At 40.0% G+C, this 17746-nt stretch overlaps 1 protein-coding gene across 5 annotated transcripts in view; it reads left to right on the forward strand.

Moving 5' to 3' along the window:
* Positions 1-17746, forward strand: part of schip1 (schwannomin interacting protein 1) — a 982269-nt gene that overhangs the window by 832285 nt on the left and 132238 nt on the right. For 2 of the 5 annotated variants that reach the window (XM_028794440.2, XM_028794442.2), the window contains one exon: positions 15887-16474. In XM_028794440.2, coding sequence (XP_028650273.1) covers positions 15887-16474 — 588 coding nt within the window. Of the gene's footprint in view, positions 1-10471; positions 10837-11690; positions 12034-12118; positions 12268-15886; positions 16475-17746 lie in introns of those variants that run through there. The other 3 variants (XM_028794443.2, XM_028794444.2, XM_051923322.1) reach the window with 3 other exon arrangements.

Here is a 17746-nt window from a genome sequence, read left to right on the forward strand (position 1 = left end):
ACACTCTTAATTTAGTATGATATAGAAGCCTCTTTGGTTGCACTTACAGGTTCAAGTCTTTCTGAGTAAGTGTCTACAAGCACACCTGGATTTGGGCAATTTATGACATTTTTCTGTGCAGATCCCCTCAAGCTCCTTTAAATTGGATGGATGCATCTATAAACTTGCCATGTCACGCCACAGATGTTCTGTAGGCTTTAAGTCTGGGCTTTGGCTCAGCCACTCAAAGACAGTCAGAGACCTTCCCAATGCCACTCCAGTGTTGTCTTGTCTGTAGGCTTGGGATGATTGTCATGCTGAAAGCTGAACCGTTACCCCAGTCTGAAGTTTCATGCACTCTGCAGCAGGTTTTCCTCAAGGACTCTCTGTATTTGGTTGCATTCATCCTTCCCTCATCTTTGACTTGTACCTGTTGCTGAGAAGCATCCCCATAGCATGATGCTACCACCACCATGCTTCTCCATAAAGATGGTAATAGGCAGGTGATGAGTAAAGCCTGGTCTTCACCAGATATTGTGTTTGGAATTTTACCCAAAAAGTTCAGTTTTTGTCTCATTAGACCACAGATGTTTTTCCTCATGCTGTTAAAGACCTTTAAACGTCATTTGGCAAACTCCAAGCGAGCTGTCATATGCCTTTTTACTCAACAGTGGCTATCATCTAGCCACCCTACTATAAATACTTGATTGATGTGGTGTTGCCAAGATCGTCATCCTTGCGACAGGTTCTCCTGTCTAAGCAGAGGACTTCTGAAGCTCTATTAGAGTGACCATTGGGTTCATGGTCACCTCCTTGATGAAGGCCCTTCTTAGTCAGTTACTCAATTTGACTGGATAGCCATGTTTCCTTAAGAGGCATTAGCTCTCTGGAAATGTGTTCTTTTGAATTGCGGCATTTTAATTAACCTGAATTTAAATAATTATAAATAAAAAAGGTATTATCCCCACCCCTCATGCAATATGACGGTTACAAGATTACACGAGATGCATAAAGGATAATCTAGCTCTTTATTGACGGGTTCACGTGGTATTACAAACAGGAAGCTTATGACAGACATATCAAGCATGTGGGTATCTTGATCTACTCAGTCTTGCCATCTTTCGTTTGCCACGCTGAAAGGATTTTAACTGGACGGAAGACATAATCTTCCGCCCAGCCTCGGACAGAAGACATAATCTTCCCCCCAGCAGCTTCAAAGTGTGTTGGCCATAGGTCCATTCTTATATACTGGTTGCTCCATGTGCAGGCTCTTGGCTCCGAATCCAAACAAGGACAGGTAAGGACTCAAACCCCACCTTCAAAAATACAGGAATAGCACAATGCCTACATACAGTTCTCATTCTCCCAACAAGGAAAGTGTGCTGACAGAGGACAGAAATATACTAGTCTGTCTTTAGGCTGACTATTCAATTCTCCAGTTGTCCTTTGGCTCTCTAGTCCTGTGCTTGGCTCAGCAATTCTAAATGAAGATGCGGTGTCCCTGTGTATCATACTTGGTCGGCCTGTATGAATGAGTCCATAACAGTGGGCACAGAGAACAGTGACATTAAACTTAAATAACAAAACATAGTATAACAAGCCAACTCTAAGAACAGTCCTGGTGGCTCTAAACTCCTTCCATTTCTGAATTATTGAAGCCACTGTGCTCTTGGGAACACTTGAAGCCTTAGAAATGGTTTGATGACCTATGCCTCACCATATGATTCCCAAGTTGCCTGCAGTTGGCATACTTCCCTTGCATCCAGGTCGTCAACAGTCATGAAACCAAGATGCACTGGGCTAAGACAGCACATAACTACAAATAGAAGCTACAAATCAGTGCAAAGTGCTTTATTATTCACACAGTGTTCTAACAAACTGCAGTGCAATGTTTCAGTAAAAAATAATCCATAATAAATAACCTCACATGAAATCCAGTGCCTTGGTAGAGGTTAGAATCAACAATAAATATTTCAATATTAAATGTTAAAAACACATAATCTGTCTTTTAAAATCACCCCTGAGCCTGTGCCTCCTTTTAAAACCAACATTTCCTCAGCTCACCAACTATGGTCTCCTCAGCAAGAGGAGACATCCAAACCTTTTTATCTGGCTTGTGTCCATGTGACAGTCCCTCTGCATTTGTGAGGACCCTTCAGGCATTGTTCCCTTCTCCCTTCCACAGTCCCCTGGTATCTGCAGGATTTTCTCAGAGTGGTTGGTTGCTCCTGCTACTGTTAACATTCAATAGGAATGACCCTACCCTGGAAAGCCACTGCTCCACTTGGGACAACATTGTTGACTGCCTGCCTCCTCTCTGTAGCAGCACCAGCTCAGTCATGATCCTGGTATCCTCCTCTGTCCTGTCCTTTTAACCACCAGTCTCCTTCTCTTCTTCCTTTCTCAATCTCTCCCTCCCTTCTACTCAGGCTCTCTATTTGTGCCCCTATGGGTGTGGTGCCTCAATTAGGACTCACAGATTACCGAAGTGCAACAGCTGAACAAATCGAACAATCAGCTCACCTCCACACTGAACACCCCACAACTGTCCTGCTCCACTGCTACGCCTGTACGCATCAAGCCTGAACCTCAATGTTTTAATTTAAAATCTGCTCACTGTCCAAAGACCCCTAACGTGCATCACCACAATTTTACAGCAAAGGTCCACAGAGAGTTTCTTAGACTTCATGACTTGGTTTTTGCCCTGACATGCCGTGTGAATTGTGGGGCCTTATATACACAGGTGTGTGCCTTCTTTCTAAATGATGTCCAATCAGTTCAGTTTGCCACAGGTAGACTCCAATAAAGTTCAGTACTCATCTCATGGATAAATAAAGCAAGCAGGATGCACTTGACCATATTTTGAGTGACACAGCAAAAGGTTTTAATTCTTCTATAATGAGAGATTTCAGTGTTTGATTTTTAATAAACCTGTAAACCTTTCTAAGAACATATTTCCACTTTGTCATTATGGGTTATTGAGTGTAGATTGATAGGCAAAAATGGCAAATGTATCCACTTAAAATTCAATCCACAACACAGCAAAAAGGGCAGAATGTTAAAGGGTCTGAATACTTTCTGAATCCACTGTAGTCTCTTCTACCTTCCCACTACTCTGAATATGATTAACTGGTTTTGATATAACATGGACGGATGTGGTATTTTGACAACTTGCTCACTGAATCTGTTGTACAAGAGCAACAAGTGCCAGGCAGAAGCCTTGAGGGTCATCAGTTGTTCACCCTCGGGAGTTACCAATTTAACTAAGCATGCATCTCAGGCATATAATTGGGATTCATGGAATTTGTTACTGTGAACACTTCATTGAAGATGGTATCATATGGCTGCAAAGTGAACTGGTGCCTTAGTGAATCAGCACAGCCATCTGCTGCACTGCTTACATTTTCATGATTTCCACAAAAATAAGGAAAACATTTTACATGAAAGTAATATCACTGCTTGCCTCCTCCATAAACACTACCAGCATACATTTTGTAATATATGAAAATAGCAGAGAAAGCTTACTGGTGCTGCTGACACTCAACTCAAGGAATGTACTTTCAAATCCTGGCCCAATTGCTGCCTGTATGGATTTTGCTTGAAGTTTACATGGGTTTATTCCATGTATAGTGCTTACAAAGATGTGTGTTAGGTTAATTGATGACTCTAAACTGTCCCAAGAGGGTGTATGTGAAAGTGAGGCCTGCACTGGACTACCATCACAACTAGCAGCGCTATTCCTGCCAGGAGAGGCCAGTGGAAAATGAATGGATTGATGGAGGAAAATGGCACATGTGGGAGGTTCAGATTGGCAAGTAACAAGCAGAATCCCTGATTGCTAATTCTTTTAGGGTGTTTTCTATAAATATATGGGGCAGTGTTTTGAAAGTCTGTGGATTCAAACCAGACGACTGCCTACAGCTTAAATGAGGGCCTTGAAAGACGCTGAGCAAACTTAGTCTTGATCACTTAAATTATAAAGGTGAAGCTGTCTGATGCATACTGAGTCATACTCATCCTAATTGCCAGTTAAAACCTGACAGACTTTCTCTTAACACATTTACTATAAGCGACGTAATATAATTATCCTTTCACTGCATTGACTCTAAGTCAAGCACTACAAAGTTAACAAAATGCATTTGAAAAATCCTGCTCTTTGCCTCTTACAAGGTATTATGTAGGCCTGAAATTCTTCTCCTTTAAGCAGTCGACAGAATGTATATAATTAAAACAGCACTGCAGGATCAAATCAGTAAAAGCACAAATTGGGTTATTTACATCTCGTGCACTAGTGAAACATATTAGAAATAATTACCAGCAATGACAGCAATGAAATTGTTGCATTCACCACAGAAGTCATTCTCATACTTTTCTTTTATTTAACACCATGGCACATACTCTACCATCCTAGCTCATTACCAGGATTTCAAACTGTTAGTTCAAAAGTGCATTTATGCTGATTTTTTTTTTTGTTTTTTTTTTGCCAGATGGACAATTTAACTGTTTAAATCTAAGAATCACATGAAAAGTCATGGTCATAAAAAGAAATCCCCTCCAAAAAAAAAAAGACATCCCCAAAAATATAGTCATGTGTGGTATTGTAATTTGAGGTTTCATGTATGGTGTAACATCCCAGTGAAAAATGACCTGCCTAAGTTACATGGTCATAGTTCAGTGTGAGAAAAATGACTGACAAGAGCATGTCATATTGATAAATTGCAGAGATTACTTTTTTGTAATGGAGGAAATACCTTTGGGCTTTTTTATAATACCAACAGGCATATGGGGATGTCTGCTTGGGTGCAAGCAACTTTAGATGGAGAATATAGGTGGATATAGGAGACCGAAATCGATGATCTGCCCTGCAGTGGTCAACTGTAAACTTATCTACTAAGAGTGAAAAAGGAAAAAAATTGAGCTCATCAAAGGGGGATCAACACATGACAGTATGAGAAAGGACAGTGTAAACTGGAATTGGGTAATGGCAATCCAGCTATTTAAATAGTGTCAGAATACTAGAAATAGTGTTAAAATAGTGTAGTGTTCTACAGAGAGGAGAACTTCAAAGATATGATGAGTGGTTCAAGTGAAAGGTCAAATAAAAGTGGGGAAAGGGGACAGCCTCTGAGAATTCAAATGGTTAACTTTGTAAATTAACAACTGATGAAGATGGCTAAAGAACCTTAATCATGTTCATAAATTCTGTACAGATTCCATCATACCCAAAACTCGCCATAAAAATGTCCAGTTCATGAGGTTAAATGCTGTTTCTGTATCCCAGGAGACAAGGACAACAGGATATGATAAGGATAGAGTTATATCAATTACTTAAAGAAGATGACAGATGTTATGGACAGACTTCATAATCCCATTTAAACCAGTCTGATTTTGGTGTGCCAGATTATAACAGTGTGAAGGTGTTGGGTGAGACATTTTGTCAAGAGTTTGGTGTCATTATTCATCCAGGATATTGGTTTATGCAGTCAGAGGGGTCTAAGAATGATTGGAGCCATTTTAATTGTCATTTTTGTAGAAGAAATAGCTGATAGTGATTCATGGAATGAATACCTTTTCCCAGATTTCCCCTTTACTCATAGCATCATGGGCTTCCTTCAGTTCAGTGATTGATATGGGGGGAATCTAAAGGATAACTGGCTGATGTTGAATGAATAACTGTCCTGGTGTCTTATAGCAAATATCCTGATGTGGCTTCAGAGACAACATAAACCCAATGATATTAGACTTAACTAGGCAAGGAATGAATAAGCATAGCCCAATATGAAAAAAGGTTAGAAGCTGAATTGTAAACAGTGCTAAACACAAATAAGTAGGAGGAGACAATAAAAATGCAGGTATCAATTTCAATATTGAGGAAATTTGCTTCCACAAGCTTCAAATGATCACAATGTCATTGAACTTGGGAGGCAATGCCAAAGGCAAATTGGCAACTGGGAGGTGGGGAAAAAGACAAGCTGCATATGTGGGCTGTTGTCATATGACCTGTGCCAATTGGCTGCAACACTGGAGGTGGTGAGGGATAGAATTTTCAGGCATTGTTTGAATTTTGTCATTTCCCAGAGAATGGCAACTCAATGGTAACCGGTAATCACCAGTATACAACTAGCACTTAAGTGCGTATATGAAAACACTTCTCATGTACAGTAAATACACACATGCCAGGGTTACTGTAACACTGCCAGAGCTCCTTTAACTCTGCTGATTTTGCTACATTAGTCAAAAAAGTTTTCCATATCCCTTACCCTTTTTAGTCATCAAATCAAACCAAACCAAATAAAGAAGAGTGACATCTATGCATTTTCTGCTCCCGTCTATAAGGTATGTGTTAATTGACTAGCTTGTGGACAGATAGGGTTGCATCCCTCCTGAAAAACTATACATGTTTGCAAATTATATATTAATACTGCTTCATGTGTATATTGTTTGCAAAAATACAGTGCCTCCAACTGCAGAGGTTAACAAGCTGAGAACAGAAGTTTCATTTGGTAACACTGAAGCACTATGTGACATCTTTAATAAAAGTTTGGGAACTCCTCTGTGTACTGATGATATTTCAACAGTGCAGCAGGTACTGTGAACATAACCTTCAGAGCCTAACCTTCATGGGTTTTGGCCTCAGGATGATATACAGTACATATATTAAAAGAGATTTTGTGGTGCTTGGTGTGTGGCACAGTGGTTAGCACCACCGCCTGAAAGCTCCAGAGATCTGAGTTCACTAGGTCATGCCTGTAAGGAGTTTGCATGTTTTCTATGACTCCTTGGGCATTCCCTTACATTCCAAACACATGCAGGTTAGCTTCATGAGGGACTTTAAATCGGCCCAGTGTGAGTAAATGTGGGTGTGTGCACAAGTGTCCTCTGCGATGAACTGGTTCTTACCTTATCCTGATTTGGTGGGGATAGGATTCGACTCTTCACAACAATGTGGAGGAGAAGGGGTGTCTGAAAATCACAAAGGCTTGTATTTGTATAACCACTAACAGAAAACCTGCAGATGACTTGCCACTTGGGATCTCAAGAATTAAGTCATATTTTTAAAAGTAATCAGATATTTTATAACATGTCTAAACCCACTTAAAAAAAGGAAAAAAAAACGAAATTGCCATCCTAAAGGCACAAACTAACTGTTCAGTTTATAACTGCTTCAATATTCCAGTTAACCCAAAGGCCTAAATTGTCTTTGGCAAGACGAATGTATTATTTTTTCAGTCCTGCAGGCTTTGTGTGTGTGTGTGGGTGTGTGTGTGTGTGTGTGTGTGTTTTAATCCTGTGGTGGTCAGATTAAAATTGTAAGTAATATTCTCTAATGTATATCAAAAATGCATTTTATAGATTTTCCTCTATTATTAACAGCATTCACTTCACTGCGCCAACAATTAATATCATTTCTTATTTCCACTGCCATTTATCACAACATAATACAAATATTTTTTTTTCAATTACAATTTTGGAAAATAATGAAAAAGAATGACCTACAGCTGAAGAATAAAGCCATGCAACAGATTAATTATTGCCATCCTGTTCAGCAAATGCAGCAAGCAACCTAAGATGCCAGGGCCTGATGGCATAGAAGGTGAGCAGCTGCAGCTGGAAACAAAAATGGCTTGGGGGTTTGGATCAGACTGAACCAAATTAGATCATGAATAAAAAAAGTACCAAGATACTCAACTGGCAAGTTCTAGGAGGATGGATGCCTCAGTGGACTCTTAAACTGTGGGGCACCAAGGTCACACAAAAGTTAGCCAGTTTGATCCTACACTGGATAACTAATGTGTAGAATTTGCACATTTCCCACATCCACATAATTATCTTCAACTATCCAGTGACTATTACCATAACATGGCTAACTGTTGCACATGTTTATCTGTGTGGGCATTATTATGAGAATGCATTTGTGAAGTTTCACAATTTAATTTATGCTTGCCAGAATGTCTTGTTTTGCTGTATCTTCTAAAAGACTATATAAAATAGTGATTGACTGCATGAATGCGGACAAAATATGGCAGCAGGACAGAGTAGTTTATGTCACCAGGTATTACTGTATCTGGCAGTCCAACCATGTTTGCAACACTCTTTTCCTTGTTTCTCTGAAGGTGTTGCCATTGAAAGTTGCTGGCTCAGAAAGAGTGAAAATTTGCAGCTGCAAATATGAGAATAAAGGAGTGGCATGTAATGGTGAAGGGGCATAGTTACCCATGAAGACTGCAATGATTCATGATCATAGGTGAGGCTGTGTACAGCTGACCCTCTGGACAGGTGCCATCTATCAGCAGTGCTACCATCGCTCAAGTTAAGCTGCGTTGCTCTTGATATGACACAACAGAGACGCTGCCAGCAGAGTGGTATGTGCTCTCTCGCACCCCCTGATGGCTACTATCAGATTTACAGCATTATTTACTGAGGGAACTGGGCGAATTTGACAACATCTGTCATGGTAAGCATAGTCATATGATTCTTTGAAAACTGCAATACAAAGCAACATAAGATAAAACAGATAATAAAGAACAGGTTAGAATAAGGTTTCCAAAATACAATAACATACAGAAAGTAATATTTAAACTTCAAATTTACAAGAGTATACAAAATCAATGAAAACTAGGGGAAGTAACCAGAGCACACATGTTTGACAAAAATAAATCTACTTTTCTTAATTGAATATTTTATAAAGCATAATTCATTAATGGCACACTTTATCACAAAGTACTTTGCTAAGTAATTCAAAATGTTACAGTGTAGGATAAATTATAAAGTATTAAAGATGTTTTAGATATATCATATAAGAGTCACAAATTATCACAAATAAAAAAATACATGCAACAAATCCATTTAGGGTCATGGGGTGGCCACAGCCAATCTGAGTGGTACAGGGTGCAAGGCAGGCAGCAACACAGGACAGGGCCTCAGCCCACACACTCTCACTCATACTGGGTCCGTTTATTAGTGTCAAATAATGTAACCTGTGTGTCTTTAGGGATGTTCAGGAAAACCTGGGAGGACACAAAGAAAATATTTCCATTCCAATAACAACCAGGAATGGGTTTCACTCTCAGTATAGTGGATCTGTGAAGCAGCAGCACTAAGCACTGTGCCATGATGCTGCTCCACAAATTCTAAATTTATGATTAAGGAAAATAGAAGCAATTTAATGCTAGGAGAATGACAAATCAAGCCAACAAAAATTTTGTTTGATATTGTACCTGTCATAATACAAACCATCCCACAGTGCTTTACATTTTACACAATCGTTGCTATACGGAACTTCTGTATCAAGAGTTCAGAAGGTGTGACAGCCTTCTCAGGGTCACACAAAGCCTGATATTTTGGGATTTACATCTCAGCTCATTGCTGTAGATTTTCTGTAGACACAGAAAATTCCATCCAGAAATGCCTTCCAGCTCACCCCCAATGCTGCCAAGACAGGGACTGGCTCTCTGCAATGCTAAGCTAGGTAGCAGGTTAGAAAGTGGATGGATGGAGGGAACTTATCGTGGGCTGAGACTTTCAGAGAAAGAGTGCCTTAAATACATTTCTTTTTTTTCCCTCTTGGAACATAGGCGGGGGAGCGATTTGCTCAAAGTCACACAGGGTCAGTAACAAGATTGGCACTCTCAAGGTCTGAAGTCCAAAGCTCTGACCACTGTACCACACTGTCTCATATTCTAAATCTGTCTACTGAACCCACTTGTTTCTTCACAAACTTGTGAGAGTGAGTGCCTATCCCAGCAGTACCAGAGACCCAGCCCAGAGAGGGATGCCAGTCTAACACAGGGTCCTATCCCACTGGCTCATCTTCCTTTAGATTTCCCAACTCTTACAAAGTAAAATCTCTCATCCAGGATTTATTTTTAACCATATTTTTTTTCTTTTGTTGAAATTGGCATGGGTGCAGATTTGTACTCAGCCCAGTCTCCAGACTTCAGAAAACTGAATAAGCGCTAACAAATTCCTGACAGCATGGGAGAGGGCTTAACATGATATCTGGGGGGTGACCCCCTATCAACAGGTCTGTTTGTACTGCCGTTTCACACCTCCCCTGCACATTCTGCTCGTTTACTGGCATTGTGAGGTTTGCACATCTCCCAGTGGCTGTGCCGGCTTTCGATGAATGCTCGTTTACTAAAATAGGTGTGCTTGGCAACGCTAAACTGAGATGGGGTTCTAGTTAGCAGCAATAATCAGACCACCATGCCTAACTGGTAAAAAAGAGAAGCAAGAAAGCAGGTAAAGTGAATGAATTAAAAAAAAGCGTGACTCAAAAATGTTTCGTTTTGTATTAACCACGTTGAAAAGTCTTAGCAAGGATCCTCAGGTAACGGAACCCCTTTTCTCTCCCGCTGCAGCCAATCACCGCGCGTGTAAATATTATGATGCGCGCACCCCCCGAGCAGCAGTTCTGTCACGTTCGGCTCGTGCGTGTGCGTGTGTGCGCATTCGGAGGATTCAAACAGTTCGCAAAGCGGCGGGTGCTGCTCGCTACAGAGGACAGCCAAGATCAGGGAGACAAGCGGAGACTGTGCTGCAAAATAAATAAATATATAAGGCATCCAGCGGCACCACTTTCTCTTCTGTTGTGCCGGTGTCTGACATCTGCTGGGGAAAAAAGCAAAAGCGTGGTTGTTTGAAGCCAAGCGATTATTTTAAGTCTATTTTTGAACTCAACCTCCAGAGTAAAAAAAGGGAGGGCTGGGCTCCAAAGAGACGAAAGCAAGAAGGCGATGAAAAATATCACAGGCGCCCATAACATCGCACCGGCTGATGCAGTTTGGAAAAGGCGAAGCGATTGGTCTGTTAGTGTATGTATCTGAAAATGTCTTGAAGAGCCAAAAGAAGATGACTGTAAGTACTGCACTTCCACCCACCCATATATTGCTATTGCATGTGACAGCATTCTGCGCTCGCTGTCTCCGTGTCAAGTCTGGAGTGTTAGAGGCAGCTGCCTTCCGCAATTGTCAAGAGTTTCATGTCACTGGAATTGGGTGGCCACACCGGTGCCGACAGCACATTTCTCGTTTAGTTTACAAAATGAGGGGATATTGAATAAAAAGGGTGGTAGTTTAATGGAATCCTATATTGTGCACGCATACATGTAATACCAGTTTTCGCCCGTAATAATCCTCATGTTTTAATGATTAAAGCTTATAACACCTCACATATTTGGACGTCTTCTTAATTTCATTTGAGGCTGACTTAATCTTGTTTGCACTTTACCATCTAAAGCACATCTTATTCCTTCTGAAACAACTGTTCAGTATCTTCAGCGTACACCCGACTTTCTTTTTAAGAACAACCGGCAATTTTATTCATTTGAAAGTGAATGTTACCTAAATGGATGTCATTAATTTATGAAGCCTTAAGCATCCGAAAAACACGCAATGTTTTAGCAAGTAATGATGAAATTAAAAATTATAATTTCAATTGATTGAAAGGATCCCAGTAATATTCCTATTAATAACAAATGGTGCAGCCCGCCGGGCCGGATTTCTTCCTTAATGCGCTCGCTTCGCACGCAGCGTCTGCCACGGATTTGTATTTAGAGTTTTGTTTCAATCCTCCGGCGTGTCCGCAAGTGGGTCCCACCGCACCGCCGGCACCGCAAGGCGGAGCCCCCGAAAGGGGCATCGAGGCAGAAGCTTGCCACCAGGAGCAAGCCGGGAGGTGTTGTGAAATCGAAGCCCTTCACTGTCTTCTCCCACGTGTGCTTTTTAAGGATATGCCGTTTTTTTTCTGTTACAGTTTTGTTTCTGAGGCGATTGCGAGGCGTTGCCCTTTTAAGAGTGAAACAAGTGGAAATTTAAAGCAGGATTCCCACGGCTTTTCCTTTTGAATGACTCCCAACTCGGAGGGACTGACTAAGTGTCGTCTATGGAAACCCGACATGATTCCATACTTGTCCAGTTTATGCAATTGTAACATCACGTAATGGCTGTGCTCTTTCTGTACACACGGTACTCGAAATAACAAAACCAAAAACAGATGAGGTCCTCAATGTGTATGAAAAAGAAGGGAGGTGAGCAATTACAGATGAGCCTTCTGGTAAGTTTGGTCATGTTCACCTACATTACACGAAAACTGAAAAAGTAAAGGCTGAAAACTGCGTGTGTACTGTATATATAGTCAATTAACAGAACGCGATCCGTCCTATATGATGTCCTTCTGTCATGTGACAGGATCTCCAGTCTACAGTGCTGTGTCTTGTAAGGTGGTGCCGCTGCTTCGGATTTCAAGAATGCAACAGATCGCGTTATGAAATGCCTAGTGTAAGCAAAGGTGAGTTTGCTCTGTGGGTTTGTTGGAAAATGTGGCTTGTTGTTAATCGGAGTTTTATCTCTTCATCTAAATGGCAATCTTGGACTGAGCTGCGAGACCAGCAGGGGTACTCGCTCGCTGATTCTGCGCTTCTTAGGATATGGAGAACTAGGATGATGCCCGTCAAGGATAGTCTGTCCTGGATATCTGGGTCTCATTCTCAGCTGTACATAAGCGTGTGATGTGTAAAAAACACGTAGCGCAGGTTCGATGCAATGGAAGTTTGGCCATGGGTTGTTTGATTATGTAATTCGCAATATTTGAGAAATTAAGTTTGCTTCAGTAGTAAAAATGACAGGCACAAGTGAAATCTGCAGTTATCTGTACAGTATAAGAGCATATTACTATTTCTATTATTTGTGAGGACAGATACAGTATAAAGATATTGATCTAATCCTAAACTATCTCGTATGGTCGAAAGATTGATAGATCTCAAAAGCACAATTTAGGATAGATAGAAAATGCAGTATATTATGCAGATAAACAGTATATGAAGAGAGACTAAATGAATTATATCATAGATAGGGATCACAAAGATGAACATCTGCAATGTCTTTTTAAATATGCAGATTTAGATACCCACATATACACTCACTGTACTTATATGCAACTATCTGTGTCTACCTTATATGGTATCTATCTATCTATCTATCTATCTATCTATCTATCTATCTATCTATCTATCTATCTATCTATCTATCTATCAGTAATCAACTAAAATCATTTCTGGTTTTTGAATGTTTAAAAGTGTTTTGTGATCTAGACTTTGAAAGAAATGTCGGACTGGAAGACTACATTTCTTGTCCAGACGTATCATTGTCACCTTCATTCCTAGCCTTTTCAACTCATGGCACAAATGAAAAGTGAGCCATGTCACTGAAAACATATCAGGCATATAGCACACTTAATATCAGAACATATTTGTCAGTGTGGAGTAGTTTCTGCAGCAGAAAATACATGCTTGCAGATCACCTGAGAGAAGCTTTCAGAATTTTGATGTCTTTTTGTGCTACACTGTAAAGGACTGTAATCTTGCTTACTTATTTTGAAAATTTAACTGAGACTGGTTATACATGTGATTTGGCTTGACTCTGCATTATACATTATGATTATATATTTTGAAAACAGATTTATTTCATTTACTCTTTTCTGTTTCAGTATTGTTCCATGCTATTTTGCAGACAGAACTTTTGTGTATGACTGGCTCTTAAGCTGAATTCTAACAGTCATAACTTTCTGTTCTTTACCAAACACATTGCGACTTGTCTTTCCTTGTGCTACTTTATCCATGAGCAAGTCCCACTTTTGTGCCTGAGTTTTGCCATTTTTTTCTCTTTAATATATTTACAGCTCCTTGTTGTGTGCAGTGCCTTTAGCTGAATTTGCACTGCTGATATCATTTTGACACAACACCCTTTCCTGTCCTCATTCTGCCTGAAGCATATGTGGGATGTTTCCATAAACATATCAGCTTTGCACAAAAGATGCCATGTTAATATTAATAAAGGTTGCCACATAGACAGTGTTGGTGAAGTATGACATGACTCTTAATTATTGGGTCATGTTAGCGTTGTTTTAACCTTCACTGGGAGTAAAACTTTAAAGACACTTTGTGATCATTTTGACCCCATAGCTGACCTTTATTCATATTTTTTATATATTGTTTTAAGGATGTTGTATATTTTCTAACAGAGCCTGTTGTTTATGTGGGTATGGCTGTATTTTGTTAATGGACTGTTTGTAGAGAAAAGCCAAGCAAAATGACACCTTTTATTGGCTAACTAAAAAGATTACTGTTTAAAAGGGAAGTTCAAAAGGAAGGATAACTTACAAGTAGTTAACACTCAGCCATTGAAATTTGGCTTTTGGCTCAGCTCCTGACATTTCTGCTTGCTTTTGCTTTCTGCAGTTCCATTTGCAGCTCAGTCATTGCCACTGCAGCAACCTTCCCCTATAGGCACATCATTGAAATGTCTAGTGGCTTCAATGTATAGTCAAGCTAGTGTGCGTGAACTGACAACTCAAAGCTGGCTGTAGATGTCTGTTACTGTGATTGTGTGAGTGAATGCGGCCTGCGAGACTGGCTTTGCATACAAGGCTAGCAGCTGCTTTATGCCTGATGCTGTCAGGGTAGGCCCAGGCATCCTACGATTACCAGTCACCCGCTCAACATTTTTCTCTGCATGTTCCCCTCATGTTTGTGTGATTTTCTCTGGCTGCTCTGGTGGACAGTTGAATGAGCCACCTTTGGTTGAATTTTAAGGAGTTTTCAGTTATTTGGACTTGAATGTATCTGGCACTCCAATTCAGTTTACTGGACACTTTGTGTTCCAGAGACAGTATCAAGTTGAACTTCAAAGAGTGTGTTACTCCAAACCACACTTCCAGCTATGTGTAAGAAAATGTGTTTTCTCTTTGTGTGAAGTCTACACTTAAGAAGCTTCTGTTGCCTCAGTAAATTGCAAGCTATCTAAAGAGTATTGGAAAAGAATAAATAAGTTAATTGGGTTAAGAAGGAGGTTGTATTTTTGTAGATTATGCCATTCAAGCCTAGAAACTGCAGGTACAAAGTTCTGTGAAGCTGAGATTGCAAGGTTGCTAAGGGTCTCCACGCAGTCTCATTCCTAGAAATCGAGTACTGATAATAGTCTGTGTGGGAAAGGATTCTAGCATTTGTGTGGAATTTACAGTTAACCAGCAACTTGCAACCAGTGGCTTGAAGAACTTGTGAAAGAACAGCAGGGTGCCAGCATTTTTTCCACCATTCATAATTTGAAATATTTGTCTAATGACTGTCTTATCTGTGTCTCTGTTGGCTTAGGTGGAAAGGATAATAACAAGATATAAGGAATGAGCTTTGTTATTTACATATTAACCTGCTTGTTCGATCTTTTAGTCAGTCTTTACACCTGACTGTACCCTTGCATGTAACTTCACAGTGGAACAGCTCAGTAACCACGGAGTACTTCACTTCTATAACATGCCATTTGCCCTTCTTTACAATATGGTTCACTATCAACCTTTTCTCAGTTCACTCAATTAAATTCTTTACTAATTTCTTTTCAACCCTGGAATTAAGTGATTGAGAAACAGCACATTAACTTTGAATTCCGAGGTGTCTTTTAAGATGATCTGTGCAGACTTTCCCATGTTTCTGATAATTAGCAACTTTTACGCTACATGATCTGCCAGCATGTGTGCGGTTGTGTGAATTACACACTTGCAGGCTTCTCATTTAAGCCATGCTGAGTAATTTCACTGTCACTTACATTTTTTCGAATGTTGTGTGCATCAAAATGAAGAAAATGGTACATTTACCTTATGACTATTTTAAAATAAATGTGTTGAATTTTATTATCCTTCTCTTATGCTGCAACAGGCCAGTGAGAATATTTTACCAAATTGCATATGATTTTTATTTGGTTCTCTGACTAAATCCTTGTGAGCTCCAACGTGTTAAAGTACATGATAGCTGAGCTAGCGCAGCTTCAAGCATTCTAAGGAGTGCTTCATCATGTTCTTCTGCCTTAATCCTAATGCTAATGCACAGTGTTTTTTTTTTTTTTTTTGCCCCCATTAGGATTATAGAGAGGATGGTATGGATTTGGGAAGTGATGCCTGCAGTCGCTCCAGCTCAGAGGCAAATTCTAACAAAGTGACTCCATGTTCAGAGTACAAATCATCTCCCAGCTTGGATCTTGCTACACTGGATGACTATGAAGAGGAGGACTATCAGGAATACAAAAAGAAGGTCATTGAGGACTGGGAAAGTGAATTTGGGGAGTACACTGAGAATGAGGTGTATCCCAAATCTGTGAACAACCGGAGTTTGGCAGAGGAATTTCAGGATGTAAACAGCCCAATGCCTCTGCCTCATAGAGACACAGTATCGGAGGAACTGAAGCAAAATGGTAATGTGGTGCCACAGCACACAATGGCCAAAGCTAATAAAACTCTTGAAAAGCCCCAGCAGGCTTTGAGGATAGTGGGTGGTAGTGGTGTTTCCAGGAGAGAGCCACCAGACATCTCAGGGACCTGTCATGCTGAGGAGTCACAATTGCCTACAATGGACTGGGAGGCTCTGGAAAAACATCTTGCTGGTTTACAGTTTCGAGAACAGGAGGTGCGCAACCAAAACCAGAGCCAAGGAAAAACCAACTACACCTCAGTGAGTGTCTTTTCTTAACATGGCTTGCTTAACAGTCTTTCCATGACAGCATTTTTGATTCTCATAAATATTGATTGGGCACTTCTTGAGGACCACAGCTTCACATCATCTTTTCATCTTCACTCGGATTACTCTTTCAACACATAAAGGTTTTATCCAAGACCACAGAGCAGATAATACCACAGGTACATATTAGTAAGTTGGAGAAAATGCGACTGAGGGACAAGGTTTTGTCATTTATTTTCTTAAGTGAGTTTTTCACTTGTTAATCACACAATAAAAAAGGGTTTCCTAAAAACCACAGAGAGAGGGACTAGTGCCCACATTTGGGACTACTCATAATAAAAGCTTACCCCATTTTCTGCTACTGGTTACTCTGGCAATTTTGGTTGAACTGTTGGCTCCCACTTCTGCCCAGAGATGGTAAGACTGGGCCAACACCCCAGAGCTCCCAGCACTTACAAAGCAAAATAAAAATCTGAAAGTTACCTACTGAAGAGTACAAAAAAACCCCAAAAAAGCGAAATTAACATCCCATCCACTGTCATCTATCACTGTGCATGTATGATGGTTTAATGTGAAAATGGTATGGTTGGCAAGAAAGGATCTTCCCAATGCTATGTAGAAATGTGTGAATTACAATTACTTATATTTTTTTTGTTTACCATTAAATAGGTAAATGCATTTAAGTTTTATATATATGTATACTGTATTTGTTACATACATACATGCTCAAACACTATGTTAAATATGGATAATGTATAAGTACATAGAGTATATGGTATGGTGGTAGAGTGGTTAGTGCATCAGCCTCACACGATTCGAAGAGGTTACTATTAACATGGATTCTGTACATTCATTCGATATCTGTGGGGGTTTTCATTTTCCTCCCTTTCCCCAAAGACAAGAACATTCCTTTAATTGACAAGTCTAACCAGCTCAGGGTGGGGTTTTATGGATGAGTGTGCCCTGTTATGAACCGACACTCCATTCAGGAGTTTTTCTCACCTTGTGTCCATTACTGCCAGAATAGGTAATAGCTTCCTGCAGCTATTAACTGGATAAGTGGGTGAGTAAATGGGCGGATGAATGGGAAATCTATATGTATGTGTATGCATGAATAATTTCTACTGTACATATATTTTAAACATATTTTTACACTAAATTTACATTCTGTCTTTATCATGGTGAAAACTGTGATTGACTCACACAAAAAAGGTGCACATCCGTGTATTCATTTAAGTGACCACAACTGCAGATGGGAGGAGAATA

Source organism: Erpetoichthys calabaricus, chromosome 2 (assembly GCF_900747795.2).
Source record: "Erpetoichthys calabaricus chromosome 2, fErpCal1.3, whole genome shotgun sequence".
NCBI lineage: Eukaryota > Metazoa > Chordata > Cladistia > Polypteriformes > Polypteridae > Erpetoichthys > Erpetoichthys calabaricus.